Source organism: Prionailurus bengalensis, chromosome A1, assembly GCF_016509475.1.
Source record: "Prionailurus bengalensis isolate Pbe53 chromosome A1, Fcat_Pben_1.1_paternal_pri, whole genome shotgun sequence".
NCBI classification, from domain to species: Eukaryota; Metazoa; Chordata; class Mammalia; order Carnivora; family Felidae; genus Prionailurus; species Prionailurus bengalensis.
The window spans coordinates 80,361,556-80,377,114 of NC_057343.1; the positions used below are offsets into that span (position 1 = coordinate 80,361,556).

Here is a 15,559-nt window from a genome sequence, read left to right on the forward strand (position 1 = left end):
AAATGAACAGATTAAAATCCGCCGATGAGGCTACACACGGGCCACTCGAAGGTGGCTGCCTGATCACAGGTATGGAAAGGGGAACCCCAAGCCTGTGTGGCGGTGTGAACGGCAGTCGGGGGGGTCCGTACTCTGCCGCAGGGACCCCAGTCCAGGAAACGCCCCCTAAGGAGAAGTCCCTGAGTGCCGTGCGGACACGCAGACATGTGCGAGCACTGGGCACCCCGCCACCTGCAGCAAACGAAGCAATGGGAACATTTTCATCGTTCCAAAGAAGACTGGGGGGGACAAAACGGGTTAAGCCAGCGACAGCACGGCTCTCTGGAAGGATACTGAAAACGGTCGTTCCCAGAGAACTTGCAAACATGAAGAACGCTCACTGTTAAAAACAAAAAGACGCTGCACGCACTGAGCGCAGGCGGGTACAGCTATGCCCGTGGACTAGAGGTAAAATGTTCTTTGCAGACACAAAAACTCTTGTGCTCCAGACAGATTATGGGCGACCTGTTTCTCTTCACACTTTGCCTAACAGGCCAGTTTCAAATGGTTTTGCTCGTATCATTATCCACGGGCAAATCTCTCCATTCTCCGTGGCCAAGGGGATGTGGAAATGATCCAAATATAATAAAATGTAAGTGCCCAACTCCACGCAATACAAAGTATAAGTTTATTCTTTTCAATACTAAGCACCCTCTTTATATACAAATGTAAGTGCAGGAATGCCGTGGCCCCAACCCCCTTCTCTTCACTGTCAAACGCCCACACAGACGACCAGACATTATTTTTACTCACGATTCCAGGTGGGCCTGGGGGACCTGCTTCACCTTTGTCTCCCTACAAAAGAAAAAATACGTGGCTTTTTCTGACGATATGGATTGTCTTGCAGAAAGCAGTGTTCAACTTCTTTTTTCTTTTTTCCTGGAAAAATAAAGACTGTGCCCACTTACACTAAAATTATTTTCCTCACTGTGAGGACGGACCTTCAAGTGCTCCGGACCTGTCATAACAAACACGAATGCACTTCACTCTGCTTTGTGCAGCGTGCCGCGTGGAAATAAGGATTTCTACAAATCATAACCGGGAGCGCAATTATTAACAGGACGAAGGCGCTCACAACGTTTGCTGTGTTTGGTTGGTTGCACGCTCCCTTGGACAACTTGCAGAGAGCCATCCGTGAGTTGAGTCAGAATGTGGTGGTCTTTCAATAAAATGAAATGCAATGGAAGCTTTTGATTTCTCAATGTATTTTCTTAAAGAAATCATTTTATTAGAGATTTTTAGGTGAAAGGATGTCCAAGGCTGCCTCGGAGTCCTTGTAAAAGGGTATTTATGGTTTCGCCTCTCTCCTTAAAACCCAGCATTATCTGAAAACGTTAGGGGGGGGGATAAATTCTGGTCACTCTGAGGCTTAATTTCATTCATATAAGACGACAAACTCAACAAAATTAATCCTGTTATATCTAATGTTTTTATGTAAGCCATCATAATAGTATCTTTAAAAGTCCTAAGATCTGCACATAGTCCCTTAATGTAGTTTTCCCCTTTCAACCAAGGCAATAAACGTAGGAGTAAACCAGAATTCAATATTTTGATTTTTCTTATCTGAATATGAGAAGAGGCTTTAGAAACATCTTTGGGACTTAAAAAATATCTTAGCTAATATATTCTAAACGGATTTACCTTTTAAAATCTACAAGATTTGACTTTTTTTTTAAAAAGTTACAGTATCAGTAAAGGATTTTTCCTTTACTTCCCTTTTCCTTGGCTTTCATGAATGAACCGTGAGGTCTGCTCCCTGGTCTATGAGTCACCACTAGAAATATTTCCAAACTACTTCTTACTTCAGCAGAGATTTATGTTATCTAGTTTTCTGCCTACCACACTGACAAATATTTTTTAAGGTTTGATAACAAGCAGTTGCCAAAAAAAACCAAAAAAGGGCCCCAGACAGATGGCTGCTCTTTTCCAGGGGCACTTTGGTGGCCTGTGGCAAAACTTTCAAAAAAGAGTGTAAACATTGACCCCCCCCCCCCAAATTACACTTGTAGCAATCTGTGACATGGAAACGAGCAGACAAGTGAGCACAGATACTTGTACCCATCCCCACGTGGGTGTGACCCAGATGCCATGCAGAAGGCCTGGGCACAGAGTACATTCCCACGTGGCCGCGCGTGCAGACATCCTCACCGGCGTCGTATCACTAAGCAAGGAGGCCAAGAGGCGTCACACATTACTATTTTACAGGGTGTACGTGTGTGTACGCACAGAGCAATTGTGCACACACACGGCATGGTTTTACAGGGTGTGTGCGTGTGGATACATGGGGCAATGGTGCACTCCGTTTCTGAGAGGGGAACAGAACCATCAGATAAGCCTTCTTTTCTTCACTCTCTCTGCCTTTTCAGCTGTTTTGTATCCAGATAAAATTCATCTATTACCAAAAATAAGGCATAAAAACTTGAATGAGTGGAACATTTTATGTTCTTTTAAAAAGAATCATACGCAGGGGTGCCTGGGTGGCTTGATCCATTGAGCACCTGACTTTGGCCCAGGTCATGATCTCATGGCTCATGGGTTGGAGCCCCACGTCGGGCTCTGTGCTGACAGCTCAGAGCCTGCTTGGGATTCTCTCTCTCCCTATCCCTCTCTGCCCTTCCTCCACTCACACTCTCTCTGTCAAAATAAATAAACCTTAAAGAAAGAAAGAAATAAAAATTTTTGAATAAAATTTTTTTTTAATTTTTTCAAATCACACGCACAAATAAAACCACAAAATGAAGTTGTGATTTGCTCGTAGGGAAGGTAAATATTTTTTATTATTTGAGTCCACAGTCCTTTACACTACGAACAACTTCTGGGCTGAACTACAAAATAAGGTAAAGCTCCAAGTAGTGTCACCACTTACCTTGAAACCTTCTCGTCCGGGGAGTCCTGGGTACCCTGCGTCACCTGGGAAGCCCTGAAGTGAAACATGGGAGAACAGTAATCAGCAAACAAGGGCAACAGTTTGTTCTTAAGAATTACAGAGAAATACGGGGGCACCTGGGGAGCTCAGGCTGTTAGGCGTCTGGCTTCAGCTAAGGTCATGATCTCGCAGTTTGTGGGTTCCAGCCCTGAGTCGGGCTCTGTGCTGACAGTTCAGAGCCTGGAGCCTGCTTCGGATTCTGTGACTCCCTTTCTCTCTGCCTCTCCCCCCTTGTGCTCTGCCTCTCTGTCTCAAAAATAAATAAACACCCTCGGGGCGTCTGGGTGGCTCAGTCAGTTGGGCATCCGACTTCAGCTCAGGTCATGATCTCACGGTTTGTGAGTTTGAGCCCTGTGCTGACAGCTCGGAGCCTGGAGCCTGCTTCAGATTCTGTATCTCTCTCTCTGTGACCCTCCCCAGCTCACACTCTGTCTCTCTCTCTCTCTCAAAAATACATCAAAAAAAAAATTTTTCTTAAATAAAAAAAAGTCTTTCCCTTTCGAAAGAAAGAAAGAAAGAAAATTACAGAGAAATGCTTACTGGACTCCCTTTTTCTCCTTTTTCGCCATCTTTGCCAGGTTTTCCCTGTACAATAAAGATTTAGACATTAGAATTTCATAAAAATAACAATAAATACGCTCTAACACCAAGGCTCTGAACCCCTACGTGAGCTAGCTGCCCACACCACACTAACGAGTAATGCGGTATACAGAGAATAACTGTGGAGTGACAGCCAAAGAGGACTTTCCAGTTTTTAGAAAACGGAGCTGGAGTAGCCCCAAATCTCCCAAGATAACCATTACATTTGGCGACAGAGCTAACAGCAGAGAGGTTTTCTGAATGGCAAGGGGCCGGTGGCAGGTAGGCAGAGGACTCGTTTTATGGGGGTCTGCACGCATCATTTTCAGGGTAGGAACAGGACGGGCTCAGGCCGCTACAAGCGGGTGGGTCTCTTGTCCCCAGGATTCAGGGGTGGGAAACATCGGAACACCTCCCGTCTAGGCCATGCAGTCTGGGCTCCGGGCGGAGCCCCGAGCAGGCTCAGGAGGCAGCCAAAAAGAGCACCCAGCACTCTGAGCAAGAGGACCGGGGGCTTTCAGTGAGAAGCCAGCAGGCGGGTGGCTGTCCAGAGAGCCCCCCAGCCCCAGCTCTCTGCGGTGGGAGGCCTCAGCCTTGCCGGGGGGATTTTCAGGTGGAGGTGGCCTCATCCTTCCTGCTACAAGGGCTTCGAGAAAGCCTTCCGGAGAGGACAGACCTCTTCCACTTGTGTTTCTGTAAGTCTGGGATTCTAGGAAAGGGTTTACATGAGTTTACAGTCAGGAACAGAAGGACTTGGGAGGCACTTACTCGGGGCCCTGGCTTTCCGGGCTCCCCTTTCTCTCCAACCCCTGGCATTCCCTTGAAAGAACAGAAAGATTCATTAGGACATTTAAGTAAAATATTAAATTGAGTCGATATTATACTGAAGGTGAAGAAATTCATAACTTCAACCCAACACGTCGTGAACGTTCCCACAAAATGATGATAAACAAATAGGAATGTGGGCCTTACCTGAAATCCAGGTTCACCTTTCTGACCCTAAAAGAAGTTTTAAAGAGAGAGCAAGAGAGTGAGCCATCAGGAATAACGGTTGTATTGATTTTGACGCACCACACTGAACATGGAAAAGGAAAACAATGCCTTTTCCCGATACGGCAACAAGGAAATTCTCTTTGGTCTCCTGTGTTCGTGTCCTAACTCCCAGAAGGGTGTGGCTTTAGGAAGACCACGTCATTATGCTCGATCCACGGCAGCTGGGACCCTCCGCCCTCACCCTCAGCCTCTGTCCCTGCTGCAGACCCAGCCTGGCCTCAACCTGGTGCATCTAAGAAGCCCCCCCGTGGAGCTCAGCCTTGCCCCAACCCAGTTCAGCTGCCTCTGCTCCCCCTATGCTCATATTTTGCGGGACGGACAATCTATAAACCTGTTTTCTCTGCATCCCTCCAATTTGTCCCAAATTCGAAAGCCGGCATTCACCTAAGAAAGTCCATCTCCTACCTTCTCTCCTTTAGTGGCAAAGTCTCCTTTTTCTTGAACCTGAGCTTGTCCTGGAACCCCCGGGGGCCCACTGACCCCTTGGTCACCCTGGTGAGGCAAAATAGAACATCTGGTTTTCAAAAAGCTAATCATACTCTGTTCTAATCTATCCCCGTCTCAGCACAAAACTCAGCGTCAGTAGGAAGATGGGACATTAAGGACACGAAGCCGGGAGACTCTCACCTCTCAGGGGTCAGGAAAGCCGCTACCTCAGGTAACAGGAATGGAACCTGAACAGCTATGAGACATCTCTGCACGCGTGCATACGTGAGGACCGCACATGCACTTCTGCGGTACATGCATACATAGCAGGACACAGAGGCTGTCCTCCCGCATTTTGAGGGCACGGAGGGAAGGGTCACAGACTGCTAACACAGCCTGAGAGGAAAGGACGTATCTTTAGGGGCATGAAAAGGAAGGGAACCATCGGGAATGTTCTCCCTCGGGAACTCGGACAGCTGGAAGCAACTAGAAGTACAGAGAATCCCAGTCATCGCACGATGAGTGAGATCCAAAACATTCAATTTGCGGGGTCACCTTCCTCGGAGGTTTATGGAAAGACTGGACCAAATCTGGGGTGAAACATGGAGGCCGCAGGTCAGCGCAGACCTGCCCAGGCCTCTGGTGCACCTGGCGCCCACCAGTGGTGGTCTCTACACCGACTTGGGCTCCGATGGAGAAGAACGTGGGCCCCGCGGCAGGTGCTGCCACAGGCCCGGAATCCCCACTTGGCTGGTGCCCATGTGGCTAGTCTGACGCAGGGAAACTGGTGGAGAGATCACTGGAGGATCAGGGAGCCACCGCTGGCCTCCCTTCTCCCCTGCTCCAGTCTCTGCCTCCCTGCCTCTCCCGACTCGTACGACGGCCTTCCGTTTCTGCAGGGTTTAGTATAGCTGTGCTACTAACGTCCAAGTCCTAAATGTGCCTCTTTTATAATAAAGTCTGGGTCTGGCTTTATCACTGCCTGGGAACATTCTGATTGAATTCAACGCACAGGGAACTAGAACTAGAATGGCCTTGTATTATTCTCTGCTGGTCAGACCACATGTAGAAAACCTCAGTGACTTCTAGCCATGCATTTTAACGAAAACACTAATAAATTCAAGAACATGCAGAGTAGGGGAACTGCGGTTGGGAAGGTCCAAGAGGAGGTCCAGAGGCTGAAATTCTATCATCCCTACAACTGTGATTTTAAACATAACGACACTCCATGGGACGCCTGGGGGGCTCAGTTGCTTGAACATCCAACTCTTGATTTCAGCTCGGGTCATGATCTCATGGGCGTGAGTGTGAGTCCCACATCAGGCACTGTGCTGACAGCACAGAGCCTGCTTGGGATTCTCTCTCTCACCCTCTCTTCTGCTCCCGCTGTCTCTCAAAATAAATAAATAAGTTAAAAAAAAAATAAAAAATAAACGTGACAACAGTCCAGAGCCACGTGTACTCACCTTGTCACCCTTTGGGCCTTGGAAACTTAAGCCCATTTGCCCCTGTTGATTAAAAATTAGGCTTCTGTTATTCGAGTTGTCCACTTTGCTCAAAATCACACAAAATGTAATTATAAGGTGGGGTCAAGGCAGGAGCTGCTTCCAAGAAGTATCATAACATTTTCCACAAAGTTGTGTCCTGCTGTATTCAGTGGCTACTAAAAACGTCTTTTAAAGTATTATTGAAAAAGAATTCTATAAAACTTTTTTTTTAATTTAAGGTTTTTAAAATGTGACTACAGGGGCGCCTGGGTGGTTCAGTAGGTTAAGCGTCCAACTTCAGCTCAGGTCACGATCTCGCAGTCCGTGAGTTCGAGCCCCACATCGGGCTCTGGGCTGATGGCTCAGAGCCTGGAGCCTGCTTCAGATTCTGTGTCTCCCTCTCTCTCTGCCCCTACCCCGTTCATGCTCTGTTCCTCTCTGTCTCAAAAATAAATAAAATAAAATAAAATAAAATAAAATAAAATAAAATAAAATAAAATAAGACTATAGAAAACTAAAGGAAAGATCAATGATTCCAAAGTAAGGGACTGGTGAAAGGAAAGACAGAACAGATGGATAGATCAGATAGACAGAGAGACAGATAGATGATGGATAGACAGATGAACAGACAGGCAGATGGATGGATAGATGGATGGATAGATGGAAATGGATGAGTGGATAGATGGATGGATGGGTGGACAGGCAGACGGGTGGACAGGCAGACATATGGACAGACGATGGATGGATGGATGACAGATGGATAGATCGAGGGATGGGTATACGGATACATGGGCAGGTGGGTAGACAGATGTTAAATAGAGACAAAAAAAATAACTTTCTCAAACTGTTTATAGAGACTAAACAGCGAGTTATGGTGATTTTGTGGTAGTCTTATACAAATGCTGAAGAAATTCAAATGAAAAATATATTTACCTTTTCACCTGGAGGGCCAGGAGGACCTGGAGGGCCCTGTAAAAAAGAGCATTTTAATTAAATATCATTCATAACCCTGGTAAGCTTTAAATGCTTTTTAATGAGGTTATCTTAAGATTCCCATGATTAATATGATATTTGTTAAATATTTAAATTTTATTCCTGTGCTTCGGAGCTATAAAATTTTGAAAATAACTAGGAATTAGTCCAGGCCAATAATTACCAGGGATGGAAACACCTCAGAATCTTAGGCACTTCCCCGTGAAATCCACTGACCCAACAATGTGCCCGGCTAACAGGTGATGACTTAAATTATCAGCCAAACTCTCTGAGAGCCCTGGGGTTTCCAGGTCGGAAATAACGTCACGTTTGTCCACTTTGGATATAACTACTTATCTTAAAAAGTTGAATGATTTCTTCAAGTGCATAGACTCTAGTGAAGTAAAAACTTTCCTGTGTTTGCAGCAAAATTTCAGAATGCTTTTTAATCATTAAAAAAAAAAGCCTAGTCATTCTCTTTCACAAAAATGAGTCCATTTATTTGCAAGAATATAAAAGAGGTTACTTTTGCAAGAATGGACATTAGAGTTGCTGGATTTGGAAGAAAGGAAGGAAGGAAGGGTCAAAGGGAGGGAAGAAGAAAGGGAGGGAGGAGGGTGGGAGGGAAGGAAGAAGGAAAGAAGGAAGGAAGGAAGGAGAGAGGAAGAGGAGGAAAGAAGGAGGGAGGAAGGAAGGAGAGAGGGAGGGAGAGAGGGAGGGAGGGAGAGAGGAAGGAAGGAAGGAGGGAGAGAGAGAGGGAGAGAGAGGGAGGAGGAGGAAGGAAGGAGAGATGGAGGAGGGAGGGAGGAGGAGGGAGGAGGGAGGGAGGGAGAGAGAGTAGGAGGAGGAAAGAAGGAGGAAGAAGGAAGGGAGGAAAGGAGGAGAGAGAGATGGAGTAAAGAAGGAAGGAGGGAGAGAGGGAGGGAGGAAGGAGGGAGGAAGGGAGGGAGGGAGGAGGGAGGGAAGGAGGAAAGAAGGAAGGAGGGAGGGAGGGAGGGAGGAGGAGGGAGGGAGGGAGGAAAGGAGGAGGGAGGGAAGGAGGAAAGAAGGAAGGAGGGAGGGAGGGAGAGGAGGAGGAGGGAGGGAGGGAGGGAGAAAGAGAGGAGGAGGGAAGGAGGGAGAAAGAGGAGGAAGGAGAGAGGGAGGAAATAAGGAGGGAGGGAGGGAGAGGAGGAGGAAGGAGAGAGGGAGGAAGGAAGGAGGGAGAGAGGGAGGGAGAGGAGGAGGAAGGAAGGAGGGATGGAGGAGGGAGGGAGGGGGAGGGAGGAGGGAGGGAGGGAGAGAGAGGAGGAGGAGGAAAGAAGGAGGGAGAAGGAAGGGAGGCAAGGAGGAGGGAGAGACGGAGGAAAGAAGGAAGGAGGGAGGGAGGGAGGGAGGGAGGAAGGGAGGGAGGAAGGAAGGGAGGGAGGAGGGAGGAAGGAAGGGAGGAAGGAAGGGAGGGAGGAAGGGAGGGAGGAGGGAGGGAGGAAGGAAGGAAGGAAGGAGGGAGGGAGAGTGGAGGGAGAGAGGAGGAAGGAAGGAGGGGGGGGAGGGAGGGGGAGAAAGAGGAGGAGGGAAAGAGAGAGAAAGAGGAGGAGGGAGGGAGGGAAGGAGGGAGGAAGGAAGGGAGAAAGGGAGGGAGGAGGGAGGGAGGGAGGGAGAAAGAGGAGGAGGGAGGGAGGAGGAGGGAGGGAGGGAGAAAGAGAGGAGGAGGGAGGGAGGGAGGAAGGAAGGAAGGAGGGAGGGAGAGGGGAGGGAGAGAGGAGGAAGGAAGGAGGGAGGGCGGGAGGCAAACCCGAAAGGCTGGAAGGACCGGCAGGCAGGCGGGCGAGGACGGCACACCACCGTGCATTACTCATCGCCAGGGCACAAGGCACTTGACAAGTAGGGAAGTGTTGTTACTGCCAAGTGTCTCGTGCTCCCAAACGGTAGGAGTGGGGGACATGGGCCCTCCTCCTGGGAATCACGGGCTGTGCAGGAGGCTGGCAGGGAGCGGAGCCTCCAGGGGGCTGTCTCAGGTGCTCGCCCTTTATCACAAGCACGGCGCAGTCCCCGCCGCCGCCTGGTCTGTGTCCACAGCCGCCCGCGAAGCCGGGCCCTCTGGGATGACTGTTCCTACGCGTCCACGGCAGGGCACAGGCTGCCTTGTCCAGCTCTGAGCTCGGCCTCCTCCAGCCACAGTATCATCGGCAGCCCCCCAGCCCCTCCGCCGGCGAGGGTGCCGTGTGTGGGGGACGACCTGGCCTGCACTACAGCTGCCATGGTTTTCCCCAGGGACCCCAAGTGCCAGCCACACATCTTCCCAAGAAGCTCTCTCTCCCGATCCAAATTAAGAGAGATCGCGACGCTGTAAAGGTTTCAAGAAATCGGATTTATTTTCACAAACACAGTGTTGTTCACTGAATGAGCGACTCCAAGAGACATCCTCCCCCAAACTTACTGGTGGTCCGGTAAATCCTGGGGGGCCGACAGGACCTTGCAGCCCTGGCAGTCCCGGCGAGCCCTGCAATTTAGTGAAAACGCGAGAATGAGATGGGAGCCAGGAAGAGACACTGCATGTGCTTCTAGTGATTTAGCAAACGCTTACTGGTGCTCCTGGGAGTCCGGGAAATCCTCTTTCGCCTTTCAACAGGGTCCCAGGCACGTGGCCAATTATTTCACCTGGATCCCCCTAGGGGGTGAGCAAAAAAAGGAAAGAAAGTCACGAAAACTGATATTCGTAGAAAGAAACCGAGAACCCGTTGCGTAAGAGGTGAGCGTTAGTGGTGCCGAATCAGCCCGTGTCTGGGATTGAGAGCCCGTCTACGCTTGAAACACGCACACTGGCCACGACCACGTTCACCACGTTCACTGTCACTGCCTCCATGGCCAGCGTCAAGCGCCACGCTTAGCTGGACTCGGCTGCGCCAGGACTGGATGTGGAGGCGTCACACGAGGAGCCCCCCGCTTGTGCGTGGCCGTGCCCCACGCCTGAAGACAGAGCGCAGATCGGGGCCGAGGCTCCGTCTGTTCTCATGCGATAAGGCTTATCTTTCACAAACAGACCCAGGATGAGCATCTGTATAAAACAGGCTGTGATTTCATGTGTCTGCTTGGCCAGGCCACAGTACCCAGATGTTCAGTTAAGCCCCAGTCTGGATGTCCCTGGGAAGGTATTTTTAAGATAAGATAACCATTTACATCAGAAGCCTCTGAGTAAAATGAATTATTCTTCTTAATGTGGGTGGGCCTCGTCCAATCAGCTGAAGGCCTCAAGAGGAAGGGGGAAAAAAAAAAACAAAACAAACCCTGACCTCCCCAAGAAGAGGAAATTCTGTTTCCAGACAGTCTTTGAACTGGGACCCTGGCTCTTCCCCGGGCCTCCAGGCTGCTCTCCTGCGGATTCTGGACTCGCCAGGCCCCCACAATCTTGCAATTCCTTAAAGTAAACCCCTCTAGCAGGATGTACGTCTGTGCCTGTACGTGTGCAAACACACACTCCACACACACACCCTACTGGTTCTGCTTCTCTGCAGAGCCCCGACTAAAATACAGGACTATCGTGAGGATTCTATTTCTCAGGTTTTCTCAGGGACACAGGGACACAGGGACACTCCACCTCATTCGGATATGTGGTCGTCTGCAGTGTGGCTGTTGAAAAAAAACCCGGAACTTGTCCTTTTACAGGGCTGCTCTCAACACCCAGATGTCCCTGCCCCCCAAACTGCTCTGCAGCACGCAGGGGGGTGGGGAGTGGGCACATGCTTTTAGTCATCTCGGTGTGACCACAGCCCCCGGCCACATCACCACCCACCTGTCTGGGCAGGACCCGTGGGCCAGGTTCCTTTTGCCCCCCCCCCCCCAGTCCCAGAGAAGAATGCTGGAGGGGCTGGGACAGAGCTGAGCACCTGCACAGATTCACTCCGAGCTTGCTCAAGGTGCGAGTGTGGATGAAGGACAGGGACCCGTTATTCTGGACGCCGCAGCGGGAAGGGCTCAGGGCTTCTCCTCCTCACCATGTGCAGAGGGTCTGGGGCCACCCTGACACAGAGACAATCAAGCTAACGAAGCCCATGGTTTGGCTCTGAATAAGGGGGGTGGGCAGGACACCAAGGGTCTCACCTAAAGTAACTGGGGTCTTCCTGCAGGAATTATAGAACTTATAAGACAGTGTCTCCAGATCACAGGCCACAGAACAAGATGGTGGTATTCAAGTGAAACCACAGAAATTAAACACGGTAACAGTCTGAGTGTTTCTGCCCACGGCTCTGGAAGAGGAGTGTCACCCAGTCTGTCTACACAGACAATTAATCTGGACTGGACTCACATCACTCACATCGCACCATGCTCCCTGTTTCTGCTTATTTCCGATTCAGAAACTGCCCCTGGTGTCTAAAGTTTACCTCCCAAAATTTAAGTTTGTGCCTATGACTCAGACACTCTTTAAACAGAGCAGGGTTTAGACAAACGCATTACCAGGCCACCAGTTGACCCAAGGACATACAATAAAGCTGTGTCTACAGCATCTGCTCTATGTAGGCACCCGTGATGAACCCAGTCGAGTGTAAGTACGTACCTTCATTCCCGGTAACCCTGGTGGTCCCTATAAAAGAAAAGGCTGGTATTAGTTTTGTTTCTCTCAAAACAGCATTAGCATTAGGACACGAGTGCAAAAAAAAAAAAAAAAAGGGAAAGAAAGTGAAGAAGAGAATTTTTTTTCAAATATTTTTTAATGTTTGTTTATATTTGAGAAAGATAGTGGGAGTGTGCGAGTAAGAGAGGGGCAGAGAGAGAGGGAGACACAGAATCGGAAGCAGGCTCCAGGCTCTGAGCTGTCAGCCCAGAGCCCGACACGGGGCTTGAACCCATGAACCGCGAGATCATGATCTGAGCTGAAGTCGGGACACTTAACTGACTGAGCCACCCAGGTGCCCCAAGAAGAGAAGAACTATAGCCGAAGAAAGAAACGATGCTATACTCACGGGATTTCCAGTAAATCCAGGCAAACCCGGAGGCCCCAGAGGCCCTGGCTCGCCCTGAGGGGACAGCAGAAAGTCACTCGGGTGTGTGGCCAGGCACACAGCACATCCTCCCAGACGCCCACACCAGGTACTCTGTCCTTCCCTTCACAGATCCTTCACTTGTTGGGACCTCCTAACAATTACCTGTTGGCAGCTACCCTGCTCAGTGCTACTTGGTGACAGGAGAAATATACATGAGAATATAACAGATAGGGACAAGGGGTAATAATAACATTTCCTTATTTGCTTCAGCAACAGATTAGAGGCAAGAAATTTAGTGTTTATAGCAATCGCAGGATAAGAGTCCACAAAAAGGCACAGTTATGCCTTTTGCGAATATTAAATACGGGGAAAACTGATTTCCTCATCAATTAAAGGACACTTTAAGGCGAACAGCTTTCCATCTGTGGCAATGAAAACCGTGTCATAGGACTTCTCAACACGAGTCGGGTAACCAGAGCACGGGGGGAAGGGCCTGTGTTCCAAATTTACCTTTGTTCCATTGCATCCAGGGATACCTGGAGGACCGGGGGGGCCATCTTGGCCGGGAATACCCTGCAATTAACAAAGTGAAAAGTAGCCAGAACAGAGGATCACATGATGGTGGGGTCACGCACATCAGAAGTCTCCTTAAGGAAGCATACAGGAAGTAAGATACATACAGGAAGTCCTGGGTTTCCCGGGTAACCTGATGCTCCTGGGGGTCCCTGTAAGGATGGAAATGAGAGAGTGCAGTGAGTCGGGGGGACCCTCGTCTCCTCCCACCACACCCACCTGGCTCAGGGTGTCACACCCGTGTCGCTGGGGCTCGGAGCATCCACCCTAAGCACACACTGCATTCTGGGGGCAGGCAGCTGAGGGCTCGGCCCCCGGAAGCAGCAACTCTTATACCAAAAGCTGACGCTAATTACAGCAAAACCTTGGCTTGCAAGTCACTGGTTCTGCGAGGGTTCCACAAGACGAGCAAACACCTCTAATACATTTTAACTTGATAAACGAGCAGTGTCTTGCAATACGAGTCCTTCGTGACACCGAACGTCACGTGATCACATCTGAGCCTGTGGTTCTGGAAATCCACTTTGATACACGAGTGCTTTGGATGACAAGTGTGTTTCCAGAAGGAATTATGCTCACAAACCAAGGTTTTACTGTACTTCTAAGACCAAGGCTGCACAGCCACAAAACAACCCTGTCCTCATTCCACACTTGGTGATTTGTAGGTAAAATATATTCTTTATTATGTGTATAGTGTGTATGTAAACATGCACGTTGTATACGTAGTATACGTGCAAACGCACACAAGTTACGTGTATATAAATATAGACACAATTTACATTAAAATCGCAAACTGCTGGGAAGAAGCATTTGTAAGAGAACTCGGTTCACTGGGGGAGGGGGCAGCCCAGTCCTTCCCAGTGGAAGTCTGGATCTGCTCCATCATGGGCACCCCCGGGGCCATTTCCTCTACCTCCTGCCCAAGGTGCCGGGGACTGTGTCAGAACAGCGGAATGAAACGTTTACAGCGCCTCTGTTTCTCTGCTTTCAGAACGTGCTTTCAGAGGTCTTCCTCTTTGCATTTGCCAGGAATGGAAGGAGCAAAACCAGAGTGCAGTGTGAAGAAGGAAGACCCAAGTGAGCGCTGAGAAGGTTCGCCCTTTTCTCGATAATGGCAGCCCTTTTCTTCCATGACTTGTAGACATGTCATCGCCCCTCCCCCAAAGCACACCGTGTGTGCGAGAACCCTCTGGAAGAACAGAACCGACAGGAAAAGCCACCACAAGGGCGGGGGTCGGAGCAGGGGGCTCACGTCAGCCCCCCTGGCCCCGCACGGTCGGAGCTCTGGGAAGATGGACGGGCAAGGATGGGGGGCAGAGGGGGCACCCCTCAGGGCTGCTGGGAGGTGAGAAGGGGTGAAGGGCCCTCAAGCGGAGGCATCACTGTATCACACATCACCACAGCCTCACGGACTTAGGTGACAGGTGTACTCACCCTTGTCCCCTTTGTTCCAGGCAGTCCGGGTTCTCCAGTGTCACCCTGCAAGCAAACAGAAGTGCCACCGTGACAAGAACGTGGACCACCTTAAACTCACACCCTCCTCCCCGCAGTGGCACAGCCAAGCTTACCTTCTGTCCCGGGGGCCCCTGCGGTCCCTCTGGTCCTTGCATCCCGGGGAACCCGATGACACCCTGCAAGCCCGGGAGGCCTCTTTCGCCCTGCGGGGGAGAAGGAGGAGGTCAGAAGGGAGGTGCGCTGGCAGAAATGGAGGGAAGGGATCGGCACTCACCCCTGCCACGACCGTCCAGCACCGCACAAGTCCCTGCGGGCACCTGAAGGTCCACGCTCCAAACTAACTCCCGTTCCAGGAGGCTTTTCTCCACTGCGTGCCAAGCTCTTTGAGCACAGGAGTGTTCACCTCCGACACCTGGGACAATGCTTTCTATGTTCTATATTCTAAATGCTCAATAACTTACCGGGTAAATAAAATAATGGCTAGTTGGGTTTTTTTTCACCGAATTGATTATGCTGTCATTCAACTAGTGGGATCTTATTATCGGCACGTGCGGCACTGAGAATCTATAAGCAGAGCATCACAGTTTTCCTTTGGATTCCTAGGAGGTGTGTAGGCAGAGGTCATGGTGTGAGCTTCCACACGAGATGCTAAGACCTCTCTGTGCAATCAACAATCGGACGATGGGCTTTCAAAAGTGTCCTTAAAAAGTGTTTGTTTGCAAAGGCACAAAGTTTAATTAGAGCCTCTGCCAATGCTCTTGGAGCAAAAAGAAATAAGAAACATTGTTTTTAAAATACTATCATTCAATGGGGGGGTGTGCCTGGGTGGCTAAGTCCATTAAGCATGTGACTTTGGCTCAGGTCATGGTCTCACAGCTCATGAGTTCGAGCCCCGTGTCAGGCTCTGTGCTGATAGCTTGGAGCCTGGAGCCTACTTCAGATTCGGTCTCCCTCTCTCTCTGCCCCTCCCCTGCTTGCCCTCTATCTCTCTCTCAAAAATAATAAATAAGCATTAAAAAATTTTTAATAAAATAAAAATATAAAATGCTATCATTCAGTGCATGTGCAGGCGGTCATAATACACTCAA

At 49.7% G+C, this 15,559-nt stretch overlaps 1 protein-coding gene across 1 annotated transcript in view; it reads right to left on the reverse strand.

Annotated features, from left to right (window-relative positions):
- The window catches only part of COL4A1 (collagen type IV alpha 1 chain), a 156,634-nt gene that overhangs the window by 49,717 nt on the left and 91,358 nt on the right, over nucleotides 1-15,559 (reverse strand). Inside the window, exons 3-18 of the mRNA XM_043575013.1 lie at nucleotides 14,585-14,674; nucleotides 14,451-14,495; nucleotides 13,124-13,168; nucleotides 12,954-13,016; nucleotides 12,423-12,476; nucleotides 12,017-12,043; nucleotides 10,049-10,132; nucleotides 9,902-9,964; nucleotides 7,444-7,479; nucleotides 6,490-6,531; nucleotides 5,003-5,089; nucleotides 4,517-4,543; nucleotides 4,313-4,363; nucleotides 3,506-3,550; nucleotides 2,906-2,959; nucleotides 793-834 (exon numbers count right to left, since the gene is read on the reverse strand). Of these exons, the coding sequence (XP_043430948.1) occupies nucleotides 793-834; nucleotides 2,906-2,959; nucleotides 3,506-3,550; nucleotides 4,313-4,363; nucleotides 4,517-4,543; nucleotides 5,003-5,089; nucleotides 6,490-6,531; nucleotides 7,444-7,479; nucleotides 9,902-9,964; nucleotides 10,049-10,132; nucleotides 12,017-12,043; nucleotides 12,423-12,476; nucleotides 12,954-13,016; nucleotides 13,124-13,168; nucleotides 14,451-14,495; nucleotides 14,585-14,674 (855 nt within the window). The remainder of the gene's footprint in view (nucleotides 1-792; nucleotides 835-2,905; nucleotides 2,960-3,505; nucleotides 3,551-4,312; nucleotides 4,364-4,516; nucleotides 4,544-5,002; nucleotides 5,090-6,489; nucleotides 6,532-7,443; nucleotides 7,480-9,901; nucleotides 9,965-10,048; nucleotides 10,133-12,016; nucleotides 12,044-12,422; nucleotides 12,477-12,953; nucleotides 13,017-13,123; nucleotides 13,169-14,450; nucleotides 14,496-14,584; nucleotides 14,675-15,559) is intronic.